We start from the raw sequence: 20,997 nt of genomic DNA, 5'->3' as shown, positions 1-20,997 counted from the left end.
CATATTTTTAAGTTTCTAGATCACTTTGAAAAATGGGCTTTAGGCCAGATGATTATCCTGGGGATAATTTCTGTGACCACCTATTCTTCCATGCTTTGGACACAAGTTCTATACAAAGTCTGTAAGAAAATCTGGGTTTTTTTCTGTGTATGTATGTTTATGCTTTGGATTTTTAATGATTTCTTTATTTGTAGGATGCTCTAGCATTCTCTTTTTTCCTTGTCTGAGACTCCTTGAATTGTCATTCTGTAGTAAAAGGAACTAAGCTTAAAATCTGCAGCTGCTAAATCGATATTGCTGTTAGCCAGAATATGACAGTTTGATTTCCAAATTATAGTTTAATGACAGTAATTAGAAATAGCATCTCTTAATTAATGGTGTGCATATTTTCCATTTTTAAATTGCACCTATAAACCATCTTCAGACACACACAAACTTTAGGGACATAGTAAATATTATTTTGACTTGCAAATGTAATTACTGAGCCTGAAAGCAAGTCACAAAAAAGAAATAAAGCATGAAATTTCACAGCATTGCTTTTGCTGAGTATTTGCATCATGTAATAAAAGTACACATAAATCTATGAAGTGGACTGAACCTTTAGAAATTTAAATGTGAAATCTTACCAGATATATACATTGCTTTTAGATTAAAAAAAAAAAAAAATCAACTCTGTCAAGTCAAATTACAGAAGCTCTGCATTGCAGAAGCAAACCAGAGGTGATCTCAAATCCTCTTCCTTCTCACACACTATCAGAAGTGTTCTTTAATAAATTCACTTGGATAGACTTGGATATTTGTAACCTCAGTGTGGAAGTTAGCATATTGTGGTGTCATGGAGAGCAATCTGGCCAGCACAGTTCTGTTAACTGCTGGAAGAGGAAAGGAGCAACTACCTTCACAATCTTTGTGCAAAGCCTAAGGGACATTGAACAACTTAAACTTATACCAATCTTTATGTATATGAGAGTTTTTCTTGAGTTTAAAATAATTGACACGTTAAGGTTTTCATCCTTTTACACTCATTCTCCAAAGTCACAATACTTCAGAGAGTTCTGTACTTAAATCTTTTAGATTTTATTGTTCTGATTGTTGATGAGATTTGAAGTAACTGAATGCTTGTGTTAGATAATCTACTTTGCAGTGTTATCAAAGAAGAGTGGCTGTCATCAGAAAATTAAGAATAACCAGACACAAATACTTTTTTTACAAGGAAGAAAATAATAAGTAATTGAAAAAATAATTTCTAAGCATGAAGAGCTATTGAGATTATAAGAAGATTAATGGGGGCCTACCATCCTGTGCCACCACATAGAAAATTTGGAGCACTTCATGTGTACTTCTGGAATTTCTTACAGCCTCTCAGATGAGAAATGGAACACAGCAGACAAGAGCAATTCCATTAGCACAAATTAAATACATGTAATAAATTCTTCTCTTCCTATTGTTGACAGCAAACTGCTATTACTCTCAGGATTGCAGAGAACATGTAAATTGTCATAGCATCAGTCAGAATGGCATTTGGCTACATTTTGAAATGTCAAAAAATGTTTACAGCGACTTGTAAAACTTGTACAGCCCTTAGGGAAGTTTCAAATGGCTTCAGTTCTGCTTAATTCTCAAAAAAAATATTCACTGGCTTCTCTCAAGGACCTTGAGATCCTGGAGGAATCTACTGTAAATCTCTCCAATCATTTCGAGGTATACCACACCCTTAATGTTTCAAGAATAAGTTACTACAAAGAATCGTAGAATCAGTTAAGTTGGAAAAGACAACTAAGACCATCAAGGCCAACTGTAAATCCAGCACTGCTAAGTCTGTCACTAAACCATGTCCCTAAGTGTAAAATCTACAGGACTTTTAAATCCCTCCAGGGATAGTGACACCACCACTCCCTGTAGTGCACAGCCTGTTCCAGTGCTTGACAATCCTTTTCATGAAGAAATTTTCCCTATTGTCTAACCTAAACCTCTCCTGGAGAAATTTGAGGCCACATCCTCTCATCTTGTCTCTTGTTACTTGGGGAGAGAGATCAACCCCCACCTGGCTACAGCCTCTTTTCAGGCAGTTGTAGAGAGTGATGAGGTGTCCCCCATCCTCTGCTCCAGGCTGAACATCCTCAGCTCCCTCAGGTGTTCCTCATCAGACTTGTGCTCCAGCCCCTTCCCCAGCTCCATTGCCCTGCTCTGGACACATTCCAGCCCCTCAAAGTCTTTCTTTCAGTGAGGAGCCTAAAACCGGACACAGGATTTGAGGTGTGGCTTCCCCAGTGCCCAGCACAGGGGGATAACCACTGCCCTGGTCCTGTTGGCCACACTGTTGCTGATACAGACCAGGTGCCATTGACCTTCTTGGCCACCTGGGCACACTCTGGCTCATGTTCAGGCAGCTGTTGACCAACAGCCCCAGGGCCTTTTCCAGCAATATGAAATCTACTTTTACATCTTCTCAGTACAAGTGGATGTTAGAGTCACTGATGATTGGGTTGAAGTAGAATAGAATAGAATAGAATAGAATAGAATAGAATAGAATAGAATAGAATAGAATAGAATATTTCAGTTTCATGGGACCTACAACAGCTTTCTAGTCCAACTGCCTGACCACTTCAGGGGCCATCAAAAGTTAAAGCACATTATTAAGGATATTGTTCAAATGTTTCTTAGATAGTGACAAACTTGGGGCGTTGATCACCTCTCCAGGGAGTCTGTTCCAATGTTTGAACACCTTCTGGGTAGAGAAATGGATCCTAATGCCCATTCTCTGAGTCCTTTGGTCCAGCTTTGAACCATTCCCACATGTCCTGTCAATGGATCCCAGGGAGAAGAGCTCAGCACGTCTCTCTCCTCTTCCCTTCCTCAGGAGGCTGCTAGAGAGCAACAAGGTCACACCTCAGCCTCCTCTTCTCCAAACTAGACAAAACCAGAGTTCTTAATTTCTCCTTATAGAACGTATACCTTTCAACTCTGAAGAGAATGATTTGGAACCAGATCTTTAAAGAAAGAATGAAGTTAAATGCATGCATCCTACTATATTCTATGGATTCATATTACCAAAAAAATGTGCATGGCTGAAAGAAACCAAGGCAGTATCATCTTTTGATGCATCATAGAAGATGTTGGGATGTTTTACACAAAAATCTCAAAGCAATTGAACATACTAGTCACTTATTACAGCAGCTGAGAAAGGCAAAATTTCAAATCAAATGAAGCTCTGAAATGCATAAAGATGTGTGTGGGTCACCACAGACCAGTGATTAATTTAGTGATGGAATGGGTATGATCCTCATCCTCATTCCCAATCCCTATCTGAAATCTGTGGTGACTATTACTCCTTCTGCTCAAAGAACATGCATATCTGCACATCAGATTATATTGAGCACATGTGGGATGATTTCTATGTCAATTATAACCCTGTCTAGTATGCTTGTGAAGCTTATTAATATTAATAAGCATTGAAGGTATTTTCCCATATGACAAGAGGATCATAGGATAAAAGAATGTGTACAACTAGATCTTATGTCATTATTTGAATAACTTCCTTGAGATCTAAGTAAAATCCTAGCTCCAGAATTATATAACCGCTTCTACACCATTTAATATAATTTACTTTCTCTGTTCTGATTCATCTTCCTGGTTTTTATTATTTCTTCTTTTCACTGTAGTGATAGTTATGGATTTATGAATGAGCCTTCTACTGTGGCAGAACTAATGCAAGAAACACAGAATAGATAGCTCCATCTCGGAGTAGTTCTAAGGTAAATGAAGCAGGAGAGTTTGAACAAAGGAGAAACAGTAAAGTGCCTGAAGACTGGATCCACCCAAAGAAATAAACTGAATTTCAAAATTAAGATTCTGACACTACTGAATGCTTCCGTTAATTTCAGTAAAGAAGAATTTCTGCATTTTATTTTTAAGGGAAAAATGAAATTTCTAAAAAGGAAAATAAACATAGAGGAAATACTAAACTACAAAGTGATGTTTAAATCAAAATTAAAAAATAAAAAATAACTAAAATCTAATAAAAATTAGATTATTGAACTCAGACATTATTTCATTTATACTGGGGATACTGTTATCTAGATTAAAACTAATGCATCATATATAATTATAAAACCAACATCAGACTATTTGGAAGAAGTATAATTATTTGTTGTGATCATGGAAAAAAATCGGCTTGTGTTCGTTTTGATTTTTTTTTACATTGATGCACTTCAGCTGCTTCTCACAATGCAGCGATGGTTAATTAATGAACTCTGCAGCCTTCCTCTCTCTAGGGCTAACTGCATGAAACCTTGCAGCAGAAGAAGCTGGCAAATGAAATAACAGCACTTCTTAAAATAGTTGCTAATAAATACAACTCGTATGACGAGACATTCCTCTGACAGCCAACGGCTGCCTGGCTTTGCACTTCATCCTGTGTACAGTTCCTGATGGTTTTGTTCTGGGTTAAGCAGCACCACATTGGTATCTCTGTCAGCAGACCTGGCTGTTTGGAGAGATAAGCATGACAGAGCTCATCCAAAGAGATTCCTGGAGGAGTTGGATGTCCACATTTGTCTTCTCTTTCAGAAGAATTGTGTATTCAGAGCAAAACTTTCCCTAAAGAGAGTCCTGAGAAGTCATCTTCATGGTTCACCTAAAAAATCCTAATATGCATGGGATTCTTTATATTACATTCTGTGGGCTTTAAATCAAGGATCTAAATGAAGCTGCTGGAAGCCTGTGAGTAAGTCAGGTCTTAATAATATCCCTTAGAAAAATTTTTAGTTTCAAGAAACGGCAGATCCTCAGGACATTTTGTGCTTGATCACTTTTGATGAGCCAAGTCTCTTCTATCCCTGGTTTGAATGACTGAGGCTGCTAACAAAATGCTCAAGACTCACTGCAGTAGTAACCCAGTGATTTGCATTCATCTCCCTCCTTGGGTCAGACTAAAACTCTACAGTCTTTTCTGCACTCATGATAGGTACAACCTGCACTGCACCAAGAACAGAGCAAGTGACAGAACTTGTCTTTGTAAGAAAGGGAAGATGAAAAAAAAAAAAAAAAAGGCTTATAAGCCACAAAGCAAAGTCCTTGAGCAACTCATTTTCTGACACACAACAACTACAGTATAATTCAGAAGCCTATGCGGAATGCCACCCTACTCTTACAGATCCTTACACAGTATGCAAAAACACTCTGAAACTATGAATGACAGGGAGTATGTCTAAAACCTCAGTTTTCCCTAGGATTTAGAGACTCACTGTTGTGTTTTCCCCTATATATCTGGGCTTTTCAGTACTCTGAAAAAGAGGTTCAAGATCCATCATGTCAGAGTGGAGACCAGACTTTACAGTCTGCTGGTTGGGACCTGTGCTCGAGGGAATGATTTAACAACATTATATAAAACACTAAAATGTTGAGCAAGGACACTTCCAGTGATGAATTCCATAATCAGTTGGTTACAGAGTCAGGATTATTACTTTTTAATTTTTTCTTTTTTCACATTTAATCTTAAACTTTTATCTTAACCGAAGAACGGTCATGATAGGAATGGGAGAAGTTTGCTTTGGAAACTCTCTGGTGAGGTAAGAGAGACAGACTTCAATCCCCTCTGGAGAAAAAATGATTCAAACCTTGGTCTATAACATCCCAGGAATATTTTCATTACCACATTTGTCACACAGAGGAAGAACACAATACCCTTCCCTTTGACATTGGACAGGTGTTGTGTGTGTAGTACAACTGCAAAATGTGTTCCAAGTAGAACAGTGTTTAGATGCTGGGTAGGGTAGGCTGCCTAGTAATTTAAACCTAGAGTTATTGAGGCACTTCATGGGATACAGGGAAACAGAAGCACAGTTAGGGGCAAGAAGGCTACACTTAGGGAAATGTGATCATATAATCACAGACATTGAATGCAAGGTTGGAAGGCACCTCTAGGATCATATTGTCCAGCCTTTCTTGACAAAAGCACAGTCCAGACAAGATGGCCCAGCACTCTGTCCTGAGGCATCCTAAAAGTGCCCAATGCCAGTCAATCCACCACTTCCCTGGAGAGATTTTTCTCATTGCAAATATTTTTCATCTTGTGTCCAATCGTAATCTCCCCAAAAGTTACTTTTGCACATTACCACACACCTTTTCCATAAGACTCTTTGCGAAAAAAGGAGTCTGATTTTTGTTGCCATCTTTTAAATACTAAAGGGTGAAAATGGCTCCCCTAAGCCTCCTTTGTTCAAGGCTGAACAGGCCCAGTTCTCTCAGCCTTTCGCCATAGGTCAGGCTTCCCCCTTCTTTGCTCATCTTTGTGCCCTCTCTTTGGACTCTGTCCAGCCAGTCCACATCATTTTTTGTATAGCTGGGACCAAACCTGAACACAGTATTCCAAGCCAGGCAAGTGCTTGCCTGGAATAAAGTGAGATAATGACTTCTTGATCTCTGCTGGGGATGTCCTTGGCAATGCAGCCCAGCCTCCTACTGGCTTTCTCTGCTCCAGCTGCACACTAGTGACTTATTCTGAATTTCTTGTCCACCAAGGCCCCCAGATCCCTTTCCATAAACCTGATTCCCAGCCAGGCAAATTCCAGCCTGTGCTGCAATCCCGGATCATGCTTTTTCAGATGCAACACCTTACACCTGTCCTCATTGAACTTCATAGGGTTCTTGCTAGCCCACTCTTCCAGACAATCCAGATCTTCCTGCAAGGTGGCTTCTCCTTTCCTTACTCACTTTGGGACCAAGGACAAACTATGCAAGTATGATCCCATCTTCCAGATCACTTATAAAGATACTAAGCAGCATTGAGCCCAGTATCAATCCCTTGGAGACCACATTTGTGACAGGCTGCCACTTTGGAAAGAATCCATTTGCCACCCCCCAGTGGGTGCTGCCTTTCAACTCATTCCCCACCAATGGCACTGACCATTGCCTGGACCATTATACATTGTGTTAACATGATGTTGACCAAGTGCCTACAGGAATGGAGTGCCAGGCAGGAGCTGAGTAAGGATTTTCAGGTTTGAGTTTCCATCAACCCAAGTATTAATTTAAAAGCATAATTTCTTTTCTGTTTACTAAATTTCACCTTTTATGTGGAACACTGTAGTTTATCTCATGCATAGCCAGATATTCTGGAAATAAGGAAAAGGTAAGGTGAAAGATGAGAAAGATCTCCATCTTCCCTGCCTTCTGGAAAAAGACTAATCCCTTGAACAGTTCTAGTTTTGCCTTCTTCCCTTTCCTGTTCCCATGACATCATCGAAGTGTTGGGAAGTGCAGTAAGAAGCTGAACTGGAGATGTTTATCCCCTTCAGACTTCTGTACAGGCTAATAAGGATCATTCAAACATGATCTGCTGTTAACTGTGAGCTGTAAGTGCAGTGCTCTGTTATGTGTTTATTTTACATTAGATGCTGCTGTTTGGAGCACATGCCTCTTTCTAGGCCATGAAAAACAACAAACAAGCAATAAACAAACTCCTGAAAGTAACCCAGAAGTGTTTTGACAGCAGAAAAAAATGTCATATCGAATCTAGCAATGTAAGTTTTAGTGAGAACAAGCACACTGACTGTTGTAAGCTAAAATTCACTGATGAAAGCAGGTTTCATTCATGGTTTTGCCTGAGTTCCTACGTATTGGAGGCAATTAATCATCAATTTGTAAATATACTTAGTGCATTTGCCCTACTTAGCACAACAATGATGCAGCTGCTTTAGAGAAAAGTGTATCCAATGCTGATCTAATTAAGCTGTGACCCACTGATACTGGTCAGGTGATATTAGAGGATATAAAAGGAAAGCAGTCCGTAATCCAGTCTAAAATCACACACTCCATTTATAAATTGTTCACAAAAGACTATGGCAGGAAAACACCTAGCAAAATAATGCTACAAAAGTAAATATGAGGAGAAAGGTTGAGTGCTTTGATTCTGCTTCTCAAATGGTAGCTAACTTTGAAATGTCCTTATATTTTTAGAGATTGAATAGATTTTGCACAAGCATTTAGCAGGAATTTTGAAGAGATGAGTGTGTTTTGCATATACTCATATCCTCATATCTGTGATCAGATTTTGGAAAACATGTAGCTGAAATATGCATGCAAAAGCTGTCAGTTTTCATTGTACAATTACACAGATTTATCTCCGTAGGGCTCCTTGTGACTTCATAAATTCTGCCTTTCCCTCTATTAATAACCCTGAGAGAGGATCTGGGGAAAAAATAAGCAGGGAAAAAATTAATTCACAGAGCTGCCTAGGCTTAGAAGGAGAGAGGGAAAAGAATGAGCTTACCCAGTCTTAATATTACCCACTTCAAGGTTATTTCTAAATGTACTTTTAAAGTTTTAGTTAATATGCATAATTTAGGACTTGGTTATTCAAGGTATCCCTTATATACGTGATTTAGTAAAGAGAGTAATCATACTGACTCAGGTGGAATTTGCTCATGTGAGCAAATGAAGAGTGCAAAGGCAGAGGATTAAAATCCAGAGTATGTGTGTAGCTTACATAATTTCAAGTCTGTCAAAATTCATGTCTATTTTATCATCTCCCTATGTTACATAACACGAAGGAGTTCTGAGTTGTTTGTTCTTCCCCATATGCCTGAAACACATATGTGGTCTTTGAAATTTTGGATTGCATACATTGTTACCCAGGAGAAAGTAAAAAATGAATGCAATACAAATAAAACTTTCATTTTGGGTAATGTCAGAGACAAACAGTACCCCCATCATGGTATCTGGCCAGGCTTACCAATCCATGCAGTGCACTTGTTTACCAGTAAGATCTTTAATTTCTCATTTGCTTCCTGACCCAGACTTCAATCAGTATCAGTGCAGCTTTTACCTAAGTCATTGTATCTCCCTTTTTCATGGTTCCTCTCAAGCCGAGCAGCAGCTCATACCTCAGCATTTCAGGCTGGGGTCAGTTGGGTTTAACAGTGATCGTATCCCCCCAGAAACACTCAGCACTTAGCAGGATTGAAATTAGTGAGTCTATGTTTGGGGTTTTGTTCTTGTTACTTTAAGAAAATCTAGTTTCAAACCATTCTCCTTCACCTTTTCCTAGGATGATAGGGAAGAAAAAATAGGTGACATCTTAAGTGTTACTGTAAGAAAAAAAGGCAAACAGAGATAATTACTTGTACTCATGATAACACTACAACAAACAGTGGACCAGGCAGCAGTAGTGTATGCTAGTATGGAGCATTACTAATGGTTTGACCTGCTTGTGAACAAACTTATCAGTGAAAACTAGGAGGTTAGGGGAAAACACATAAAACCACTTGATTTTCCTTTTGAACAATGTAAAACTGTTGCAGATTTATGAGTTTAGATAGATGTATGGCTTATACCTGTGTGACTGAGAAGAGGTCACAACCATTTTGCCCATGGATGCTACTGGGTACAGTACTAAATTGACTCCAGACACTTTTTTTTTTTCTGTTCAGAACTGAATTAAGTATTTTCCCTGTATGAAATCCTGATTAAAAAAAAAAAAAAAAAAAAAAAAAAAAAAAAAAAAAAAGGCAGTAGAAAGCCCATTATTTGTACCACGATAAAGAGTTTTGCCATCTGCTTTTCCTTTCATTGCCTACTTTAACTCCGCATTTTTGTCCGGTGTAAGGATCTGTCTGCATCCTGAGGCAGAGCAAGATGCTGACAGATATTGGTACATAATGAAATAGTTCATTTAGTCTTGTAAGGCTTCTTTGAAGGGAAGATGCTGTATTTTACCTGAGCCTTACTATAAAATAGAATGTTTTGCCTGCAACATGGAGAAATCTTTGTTAGCCCAAAGATTTCCTACATAACCTTGATAACACAGTTATTTACATTCTCTGTCTTCACCTGTGAAGCAATAGTTCTACATCTCTCATCAGCTGCAGAAGCCCTCATCCACTAACGCTCGAGAGGGCTCAGACAAAACTAAGAAAATGGTGCAACACCAGAAAGCGCCAAAGTAGGACCGTGCGAGGGGTGGCCGGGGAGGATGGGGGCCATGGGGTAGAGGCGGTAGCGGGCAAGGGGTGGCCAGGGAGGATGGGGGCCGTGGGGTAGAGGCAGTGGCGGGCGGGCTCGGTCCGTGCGGGGCCGCTGGAGGGAGCCCCCGGGCCGCGCCGGGTCCGTGCCGCCTTCAGCACCGCGCGGGTGGACAGCGCTCCGGGCATCGCCCGCGCCCCAACCAGCGGCTCCAAGACCCCTCCGAGCTCCTCTGGCATCGCACCGGGATGGGTCCCGAGGAGGGGAAAGGTCCGGCCTCTCCCGCAGGGGCTGGAGGCAAAAGGCTGAAGCGGCGAGCTATGTTAAGTGGTCCTTGGGCAAGCGGGAGCCAGTGTAAATCAACACCGATATGTGACAAGCTGCGCGGATCCCGTTAAGGAGATTTATATGTGTAGTTCATGAAGGCAATCATCTGGCTGGTAATCTCTCATTGTGCACTGCTCCAAGGCAGTTGGTTCATACAAGTGGCTGCAAAACGAAGATATTAGTATCTCTCCTGGGAAATGTCTGTGAGAAATGTGTGCGGTGTGTGTAGCAGTTAAACAGCTGCAATACCGGTGCGTAATGAGATAGCAGTGCATTACTCACAGCTCCAGGAGAGGACGTGGAAGTAAATTAAGAAATCAGCATAACTCACACAGCTTTTGACCCATCGCTAGGAGCACCAGCAGTGCATGGGAGTGGGGCACGGTGTGTGGCTGCAGTTCATTCATCAGCACATCACCAAGGGCTGGGCAACAACTCTGCCTCAGCCTAATTGTCTCACCTCCACAGGGCTCAGCAAGGCACAACACACCGGGGCAGCTTTTCCCAAAACAGGGTGAGCACAATCACTGGGACATGAGGTCAGGCAGCCCCAGACAACAGTGTATGTAGTAAGGGGATGGGCAGGGGTGGGCAAGGGTTTCAGGAGGACCAGGGTCTAAGGAAGGTAGACATGTCCCAAGAACCATGGATGTCAAACTTCCAAGTGCAAGATCAGTCATTTCCCAGGTGCACATCCCAACACTCATGTAAATAACATGCCACCAGCAACAAATTCCTGTGTACCCTCCCTCCTTTTGAGATTATCTGACAGTGTCTCCACCCTTTTCTCCCCGATTTGGTGGAGCAAGCCAAATGGACATGATAATCTGATATGAAATACTGATAGCACTGAGCTGTGACAGTCTGGAAAGAGAGGGAAAAGGGAGCAGCAAGAATCTCCGGGATTAAATTGTCCTAGTACCCACCGTTTTCTTGCCTTGCAGGGATATGGGGAGCTTGGTGCATTCTCACTTTTCTATGGAAGAAATCATCTGAGTGTGAAATCAGGTGAGAACTGGTTTTAACCTCTCAGACCTATCCTGACCAGTGTCTCTCAGCAGTCTGCAGCACACAACCATGTAACCAGCACTCTGATGTCCTAGACATCACTTGTAAGGATTTAGCACAACAGTGCTTTGCCCCTTGACCACTAGCAGAAAAGTCTTCTTAGTGTCCTCTAAGACAGCCTAGGATCTCACACCAAATCTCCTGGGGGAGCTTTGCTCTGTCTTCACTGAAGTTTCACTGGTTTCTCCTTGCGAAAGAGCAGCATGCTTTGCTCCTGTTTTCCCATCAAGCTGCCCTTCACATATAAAAGTACCAGTTGCCCCAGCAGATTCAGAGTTAAAAGGCATGAGCAGTAAAATGGGACACTGGGAGAGTTTGGCCAAGGCAGTCATCTCAAACCCCAAATCACTGCTGGAGGTCAGGGAGGGGAATAATAAATGCCCATCCTCCCCATTTGCCATAGTAGCTTCTCTCCCCAATGACATTTCAAGGGACAGCAACGTAGAGAATATACAAGCAGAGGGGACAGAGAGGTTAGAAAGTGTCCCAAGTCCCAGCTTGAGGCAAAGCACTGGGATGGGCACTGGGAGACTGAAGAAGGGCAGACAAGAAGGTTGATTTTTTGCCTGTGATCTCCCTTCCAGGTAATGAACTTCTGAGCACCCGGTTAAAAGGAAAGAGATCTTTTGGGACATCCCCCCACACCTCCTCTCACTCAGGACGATGGAGAAAGAGGATTGTTCCCACCCTCTCCTCACCACGGTACCTGGTTGAGGGAAGTCACGGCAAACCTGGGGATAACCAGTTGCATGACGAGCTGCAGGACAGAGGTGACCAGTCCAGCCAGGATGGCCCAAGTGAGCGGCAGCGGGAGCATGCTGTAGGTGGCAAAGAGCGTGAAAAGCACATAGCCAATGCCGTCCCCAAGGAGGCCACAGCCCAGTCCTGCCGCCAGAATTTGTGTGGCCATGGCCACCCAAGTGACAACACCGCTGTACTGCAGGTAGGTGTACGAGGTCGTGTCCTTCCTGACCACCACTAAGGCACAGATCACCACCTCAATGCCAGTGAAGAAGCCCAAGAGGATGCCCTTAATGGGGTCCATGGGAGCGGAGGCCAGGGTCAAGTGGAGGAACAGCAGGGTCAGCTTGGTCAGCACGTCCAGGATGTTCATGACCACCTCAGATTTGCGCCGCTGACCCAAGAAGTAGCGCTGGTAAAGGCGCTCCAAGTCCCGGGACTTAAAGGAGTTGCGGAGGGTGGGGAAGATCACCCCGCGGTACGTATAGCCCCAGTTGAGGAAGAAGTCGGAGTTGCTGGGGGCACAGTCCAGGGGCAGAAAGCCCAAGTCTCCGCTGCTGCTCGTGCCCTCCGGGAAGACTTTGGTGCCTCCGTTGTTGTGGCGCTCGCTCCCCAAACCCCGCCCGGCCGAGTGCCGCCGGAGGTGGTGGTGGTGCGGCGGGTGCGGGTGGTGGTTGGGGCAGCAGGTCTCGTCCGAGCTGAAGCCTCTGCCCCCGCCGCTGCTGCTGCCGCCGCTGCTGCTGCTGTGCTCCTGGATGAAGCGCTGCTCGGTGATGTGGCGCACGGCCGTCTGCCACAGCAGGCGCTGGGGTCTGCCGCTGCCGGGGGGAGTCCTGTTGATGGTGTAAAGTTCATCGCTGTCGCTCAGGCACCGCACCTCCGAGAGCTCCATGGCGGCTACTGGCGGGGGGCAGAGCACCGGCGGGCGGGGGGGGGACAGGGGCGGGAGGGGGGCACACACCGTCTTTGGGGAGGGGAGCAGGGGGAGGGATGGAACGGCGGGAGAGGAGGGAGGGGATGCCGAAGGGCGGGCGGCGGCGGCGGCGGGGCGGCGGTGCGGGGATCACATTTATAGGCAGGTCCCGGGTCTGGCGGCGCGGCTGGCGGCGGGGCTGGTTGGCCGCCGGGCTCCGAGGGGCGGCCGCGCCGGCTCAGCGCAGGCGGCCCGAGCCCCGTGCCCGCTCCCGCGGCGCCCCGCGGAGCCGCATCCCGCGGAGTTCGGCTGCGGCGCGGCCCCGCGGGCTCGGAGCGCGCCCTCCTCGGGGCCGTGCGCGGCGGGGAGACCGAGCCCCGGCTCCGGAGACCAGGCGGAGGGAGGAGCGGAGCATCTACGGGCGCAGCCCCGCTGCCCGGTGGGCGATCCCCGGCCCCATCCGGAGGCCGGAGGCGCGGAGGGGTGGGGGCAGCCGCCTCGCAGAGCCGCTCACAGCGGGCAGCTCCTCCCTCCGGGTGTCCCGGGGCTCCGCTCCGAGCTCTGGCGCCCGGGAGTTGCTGTAATTCCCGCGGCTGCGGTCAGCGGGAGGGGAGAGGTGGCCAGGTCTGGGGCGTCCTCGGTCACGGCGCCAGAGCCGCCGGCCGGGGGCTGCCCGCCCGCTTTGCCCCGGCGGCGGGACATGGGACATGCCCCCGGCTCACGGGCCGCCTCCTCTGCCCCCAGGGGAGGACTCGGGGCTCCCATCCATCGCAGGCATTCGCCTCGCTTGGCAACGAGAAAAAAAAAAAAAAAAAAAAAAAAAAAAAAAAAAGAGGGAAAAAAGGAAGAAAGGAGGAGGAGAAAAAAAAAATCACATCAAAACTCAAATGTAAAAAAAAAAAAAAAAAAAAAAAAAAAATCGAAAGAGCGGGGAATGAAAATCCCGCCCTAAACTCAGAGCTGTGGGAAGCCAGATGGGAGTATCCCAACTTGTCGGCGGGCCGGGAGTGCTCCGGCTCAGGGGCTTCCCCGGCGGCAGGGAGAAGGAGGAGCAGGAGGAGCAGGAGGAAGGGGCGAGGGCAGAGCCGGTGCCCCGGGGAGCTGGAGCAGATGCCGTCCCGGGAGCGGCGGGACCAGCACGGCGGAGCCGCCGCCGCCGGAGTGGAGGGAGCTGCGGGCGGCCCGGGAGGAGGCAGAGCCCGGCGGGTCAGCTGATGCCCGCCACGTCGGCGGGGCTGCCCGCACCCCCCCGGCCCGGTTAAAGCAGCCGCAGCCGCGGGCTGGGACGGGGACAGTGGGCCGGTGTTGCCGCAGAGCAGATCCCCCGGTCCCACGAGGCTCCTTCAGGCGTCGCTTAGGTTTCTCTGAGCTGCTCTTCTCTAGGTCCGGACTCCCGCCTTACCTGACAGGTGCATCCCTCCCCAGCACTCAGTGAGAGCTGTGTGTGTCTGCAGCCGGGCATCCCACTGCTCCCCCACAAGGAAGATCCTCAGGCTTTGCTTGGAGAGAACACACTTACCCAGGGTGGAGGAGCCCTACAAACCCCTCCACCTCTGCCTGAGCAAGTTCAGACCCTCTCAGAAAGGTGATGCCAGTGCCAGGACTGTGGCTCTCATCACTCTGTACTGAGTCTTTGATGATGCTGTCCTGACAGCATTTACATTAAGGATGCTGGAGAAAAAACAGAAACTGTCCCATGCACAGAGCCTGGACATAAAGCCACTCCTCACTCCTCATGCTGGCAGATAAAATAGTCTGCTCTTCTGCTTGTGGAATCACTCTATGCCAGCAAACCTGGATGTGTTGTGAGTGATGGCACAGCCTGGAGAGGAAGAGGTGTCTATCTTTATCACTCTCATTCCTCCTCTTCCCAAAGTAAACCTTTTTAAATTTAAATTTAAACTCCTGGGGGAAAGGCTGAATCTCCAGTTTTGGAGCTGAAGCAGATATAGTCTAAGCATTAGACTGCAGCAAATTAAGGGAGAGGTGTTTTCTCTGTGTTTCAAAAGACAAGAGTGATGCCTGCTGAACTCTTTGAGATAAATATGCAACTGTGTATTGTAACAGCAGCAGTGTGGACAGAGGCCCTGCCTGGAAGGGAGCTGTGCTACTCCACTAAGAGGCAGCTTTTTGGGAGTTGAGGTGTTTAAAAATGGCATGTGATGCTTGACTTCCAGTGGGTCTGAGCCTCCATGAACACCCCTCCAGATGTCATTACTTAATTCACTTATTATTATTATTATTATTATTATTATTGTCAGGAAGACATGGAGATTTAGGAAGGATTTCACTGATTGTTTCTGTATTTACACTACAATAGGTTTGGGAACTCAAGCCAAGTCTGTGTCCCATGTATGAGGCAGGTTTTGTACAGATATAAGCAGAGGAAATTCTTGTTCTCCAGAGCCCAGATAAGGACAGAGTGGCATTTTTGTGAACAGAGATGTGTCTTTCCTGTGGTTCAGCATGACCCTTCTAGCCTGGAAAGAGTTAATACTGGTTTCACAGTAGTAATAGAGACACATATCCTTGCTCCTAGATAAAGCCTATGGAAATTGTAGCATTACTTCAAGATGAAAATGATACTATAAGAAGAGAAACCTTATGCAAAAATATATATTTCTTTAATGAAAGAAATTATAATTGTTAGTGCTATTACCCAAGAGCACAGAATGAAAGCATCTTTCTCATTTAGATTGCTTAACACAAATCATGATAAATAAAAGGAAAAGGAAACAAATATATAGTGCTGTTTAAGGAGACACCCATTCAAAAGAGATTAGATGAAACCAAGATAGGGACATCCCAGTTCTCTAATGTTACTGTATGCACTGAATCACACTGCTGGCAGTTTCCTTTGCCTCATGGCAGAGTGAACTCTCCTTTCATCATTTTTCCTGTGATAGAGGCTCTGTGCCTCCCCAGGCAGTCTATTTTTATGCTTCTCCATCCTTATCATTTTCATATCTAACCTGAACATTCCTTGCAGCATTTGCTAAGCACATCAGTTCTTGTCCTGTCCACCATGAACAGGGAGAACATATTATCCTGGCAGTAGTCTGTACATATTTAATGAATGTCTCTTCTATCCACTCCCTGTTCCTCTTCTCATTGCTTAGGCTAAATAACATAATTTCTGTCATTTTTTCCCCCGTGGGTCACATTTTCTAGATCTCTGATCTTTTTCGTTTGTTCTTGATTATATATTCTTGTTTCATGATTTTATCATCTTTCTTTCTTCCTGCTCTGTGAAATTCATGCAGCTCGACTTTGTTCTACAGTGGAAAGTTGTCTAATATCTAGGACTATGTTTTGTGATCTGCACTCCTATTTATACATGCTGGGGCATATCTGTTGTCTTCCCGTCACAACCTTATCCAGAACTGATGGGCCACTGAAACTTTGCTGTCCTCAAGGCCTGGGCAGGTGTCACTTGCTCCATATGTGCATAACAGCCTACATGAAGTTATCTTGCATTTGCCCTCACTGGAATGCATTGTTTTTTCCACCCTGCATGCCAATTTTGAAATAGAACATGTTGAGAACTAAACCTGTCCTCCTCCATGCCAGCAGCCCTCCATCTGTGTGTTTGGTGAGCCTACTCTCTGTTCAGTGGTGATGGCAGAGCAGTGCAGAGCCTTTAGGTAACAGTCGGTGTGCTCAGTTCTTGCTCGTATTTCTGAGTCAACCACAGAAGTACTGGGCGCCTTTGTGGAGGGTTACCAAGAAAGGGGATAAGATCTGAGCATTGGCACCCACTGCAGCAATGCTCTTGGCTCTGCAGAGCAAAGAGTAAGCTTGACCACCCTGGGGAGCAGGAGAGGGATGATCCTGCCAAAGCCCTGGTTGCCAGTGGAGGCTGGACGAGCTTGGGGTCTGAGAAGGTAATTTCACACACACACACACACACACACACACACACACACACACACACACACAGAGTCCTGTAAGTCCCAAACTCACTTGGCACTAGATTATTACTGTGCATTATTCAGTTTTTGTTCTGTTGGATTTCTTTTTTTTTTTCTTTATTTTTAATAGAGCTAAATGACTTGGCAGTGTCACAAAATCACTAAAAGCCATTTAAAAATAATACTGTCACTAGAAGGCTTTTGAAGGATGAAAAATCCAGTAGAATTCATTCCTCTTCTGTCACCTGAAAGTTTATGTCACACTCCTCTCCTCCTTCCCCCTCTCTACCCACAGCAGTAGCATTTATGTACAATTTAATGTTGTGATATTTAATCATGCAAATAATGATCTCATTCACTTTAGTGAGACTATTTATGTCCTCAGGATTGCAAACATGGCACCATGCTCTGCAGAGTTCTCTAGGGTTCTCCAATAAAGATGGTTTCATCTCCCACATATTGTGAAGGGACACTTGTGTTACTATATGTATTTTTTTATTTAAATAAATATTTGGCAAAACAGTTCAAGAAAGAAAAAGTAAATAATTGACAGAAAGCCACTGTATCTGAAATGTGAAACTTGACTAATGACAGAAATGACAGAATATGAGCAAATTAGCTTAGAATTATCTCCTTACCTCTTTGGTGGTTTGGGTTTTTGTTCCTATATCTCCCTCATTCTTTTTTATTTTTTTCATCTTCTCCTTGGCAACAATTCAACAATTTAAATGTTCTAATACTATTAAAAAAACCCCAAACAAACCAAATTAAAAAACCCAACTTCTGGCACTGATTGAGTCTTCTTTTAAAAACCCTGTCTATCAGTTTCCTCAGATGAATGCATATCCCAACATGCTGTCTGTACAAAAGCAAGCACAAGGCATAAGAGTGTGGATTGAAAATTCTAACACTGGTTAGTGAAAGCATTCAGAGTAATTACTGAAAGCCATGGTAAAAAGAAATGCAAAGCCTCATGGACTGAAACATCAGACAGAAAGAGGACGAGGACACACAGCTCAGCAGATGATGGAACCAATCAACATTTGCTGTGTTTTGCAGATAATTTTTTTTTCAGTATGGTAAAAATATCAATGAAATATTTTAAATTTTGTTAGCAATGAAGCTAAATTATTACATACCCCAGTGATACCAAAACCAGGGGAAAATAAATGAAAGACCAAAAAAAGAGAAAAAAACCCCCATTAAGTCAGAATATAAAGAGGCAGTAAGACATGTCAATTTTTTTGCTTCTCCATGTTGTGAAGCAGCAGTTCCTTCACATGCAAATAATTTTCTCATCTCTCCTGCTATTCACAGATACACATATCCACATAAAAAGATGTGGATAGATGGTCATTTAGAAGATGGTCTAAGCATGGAGATTCTATGAAGAGAAATAAGGGATTTGAGATGAATAATACACCTTTTAACCAATGGTTGAAGCTGTGTTTTCCTCTTCTCTCTTCCAGGTTTGCTCCTTCCTCGCCCACCTTGCTATTCCTCCAACTTTGAAAATGGATTAGCAGCTGTGATCACTGCAAATTTTTTACTCAAGGCTTTTTGGGCACTGCTGCTGACCAGGAATAGCTGTTTTGTACTAAAAAAAATAGGTCTGTATATACAGCCAATTGTAAAAGCAATGGAAATTTTTAGATCTTAGAAGAAATCCACATTTTTAAGACAGTGAATTTAAGCTTTTAATTTTCAAATTATTAAAGCTTTTAATTTTCAAATGATTCTTTCAATTCTATTATTTTCAAATTATTCTTTTGCTGTGGATGGTAGTATTGTTGGGCGTTTCTGTTTTTTGGTTTGGTTTTTCTTTCAGAACCAGAGAAAAAAACATGATGGAGCAAAGGAAAAAATAAAGACTAGAAAGTACTGTTCTTCCTTGTTAGGAAAGGAGTACTTTATCCTAAGTCAGAATCAAATGCAGTTTCAAGAATTTGAAAAAAACCACAAAACCTTCCCAAAACAGAACTGCTGTCCTTCCCATTGCCCTCTGGACCACCCAGAACTTTCCCTCAGTTCTTTCTGAAGGAAAGAAACCAAAAAACCTTTCCCAACTAGGTTTTAGAGAACAGCAGTTTCTTGACTCATCTCTCTGTCCTATGCACAGCATTTCCTGTAATGCTGTTCAATCCCTGAAGCACCTGCACTGCTGAATGAATCACACTTTTTACAAAGCAGTGGATGCTTCTTGACACTTTATGGGCTTTCTTTGAAGGATGGATTTTTTTTTTTTCTTTTAATACATAAGACCTTTGACTTACATGTTAAATGCAACAGAAGTTAAAAGGAAATTAATATTAAATTCACCTGTAAAATAAAATTTTTATAATCCACAGAAGACAATCCATTGACAAATATTTTATTTTTGATTTTCTTAAACCAACAAGTGCTAGGGGTGATAGCCTAATTGGTGAAACTACAACTGAAATTAATACTAGAAAGGAGACTTGAATTTGATACTTGTATTTGAAAGAAACTAAACCCACGAAAAAGCACATATATGACTATTCTGTATGATTTTTAAATTGAAAAAAATAATTATTAGCTTGCTTTAGATGGCTTAACATTTAGATCTCAAAGGTTTTTTCTTGCTACAGGATGGAGTTGTTTCCTGTGGATGTATATAATAAATCTAATTAGGCTTCAAATAGGGAAATGTTATATTGTATGAGACTTTAAATCCATCCAGATCAGTATCCTGCAGTTACTGCAGTATAAGACGTATCCTAAGAGGAAATCCCCCCATCAGCGACTTCAAAGGGGGGAAAGTCTGCTAGGGTTGTGTATGCACGTGCTAATGTGCATATGTTAAACCTTGGAACATGAACAAAACCTAGAAAACTTTCATATTTCCAAGGGAAAGGAATTTCCTTTTGTTTCTTTGCCTCCTTCTGTCTGGGAAAAAGAATTCTGTTCGGTTTTAAAATAAAATATGAATCCAAGTCTTAGGCTCTTGAGAACTCCTTTCTTTGCATGCCTGTTTCATGAACCAAGGAAGCTGCAAGCCCTGGGACTGTCACTTGGGTTTTCAGGTGTATTGGGGTTCAAGGATGGTAAAACTACAAAAATGCTGGGAGCCTGGGCCAAAAAAAACTTTCACTGTGTCATCTTAGAATCAGACTCTGAGCTGAGTTCTCAAGAAGCTCAAATGTTGACAGGGTGCCAGGCAGGTTTTTGAAAGACAATGTTTTTGAAACATTGCTTCATCAGATACTCTGCCTATGTAAATGTGTAGGACTCCAGTTTGCTGGCCTGTAGATAAACACAGGGTTTAATTCAGCTGGGTTCCTAGGCAGCTATTATCCCTACACAATTCTTGCCCCTCACTCTCCTATCTTCTTTATAAAGGTTTCTTGCATTAAGACATGGAGAGTATGTAAAAATAACACTTTAAGTGACTGGTTCTATGGCAGAGAGAGCACCGATGCCTGGTGTGCTGCTGTTAATAGTGATTTATTTCAAACTGAGCTGCCACCATGACTGAAGCATGTTAATCTGCTCGTTGCCAGTCAAGCTGGGATGGTAGGTGTGCTTAGACAAAATGTTTAGGAGGAATCGTTGACTCATGGCAATCTTTAGTCATTCTCTGAAATGATACAATTAATGTGTATGGGCTCAGCAAAGTACTTGTTTCTCCATTCCTTCATCTTGTTTTTACATTCACTAACATCTTCCTTGGCGTAGGGGGAGGATAATAGATTCATAATTGAGCTATGTATTTGATATTGAATTTCTCTAAATCACCAAAACCTGTCATTTTCCAGTGTTGCAGGATTTGCTGTAGAAGATTAACTCTGACTTCCTTTTGATAGCAATGGCAGGTGTTTGGTGAAGATGAAGATTTAAGAATGGTCTGTAGGCGGTCTTCTCTACATGTGAGATTAATTTCATCTTCTCTTACATGACGAGAAAAGACAATGGCAATCTCAAAGCCTGCATCTACTCTGCTTTCAACGTTGTGAGGTTACTTAGAGCCAAGGAAAACATGATCTCACTGCCAGGTAATGCAGGCACCTACAAAACATCCAAATATCTTTCCAAGGAAACAAGCCTAGAGAATGT

At 43.5% G+C, this 20,997-nt stretch overlaps 1 protein-coding gene across 1 annotated transcript in view; it reads right to left on the bottom strand.

Moving 5' to 3' along the window:
• The window catches only part of ADCY8 (adenylate cyclase 8), a 120,756-nt gene extending 107,747 nt beyond the window's left edge, over positions 1-13,009 (bottom strand). Inside the window, exon 1 of the mRNA XM_083867583.1 lies at positions 12,065-13,009. Coding sequence (XP_083723709.1) covers positions 12,065-12,991 — 927 coding nt within the window. The 5' untranslated portion in view covers positions 12,992-13,009. The remainder of the gene's footprint in view (positions 1-12,064) is intronic.
• Positions 13,010-20,997: the final 7,988 nt, after the last annotated feature.

This window comes from Zosterops lateralis (genome assembly GCF_965231275.1).
Source record: "Zosterops lateralis genome assembly, chromosome: 1".
Classification (NCBI taxonomy): Eukaryota; Metazoa; Chordata; class Aves; order Passeriformes; family Zosteropidae; genus Zosterops; species Zosterops lateralis.
The sequence above is the reverse complement of the archived record's forward strand: the minus strand, read 5'-3'. Positions and strand labels throughout refer to the sequence as shown.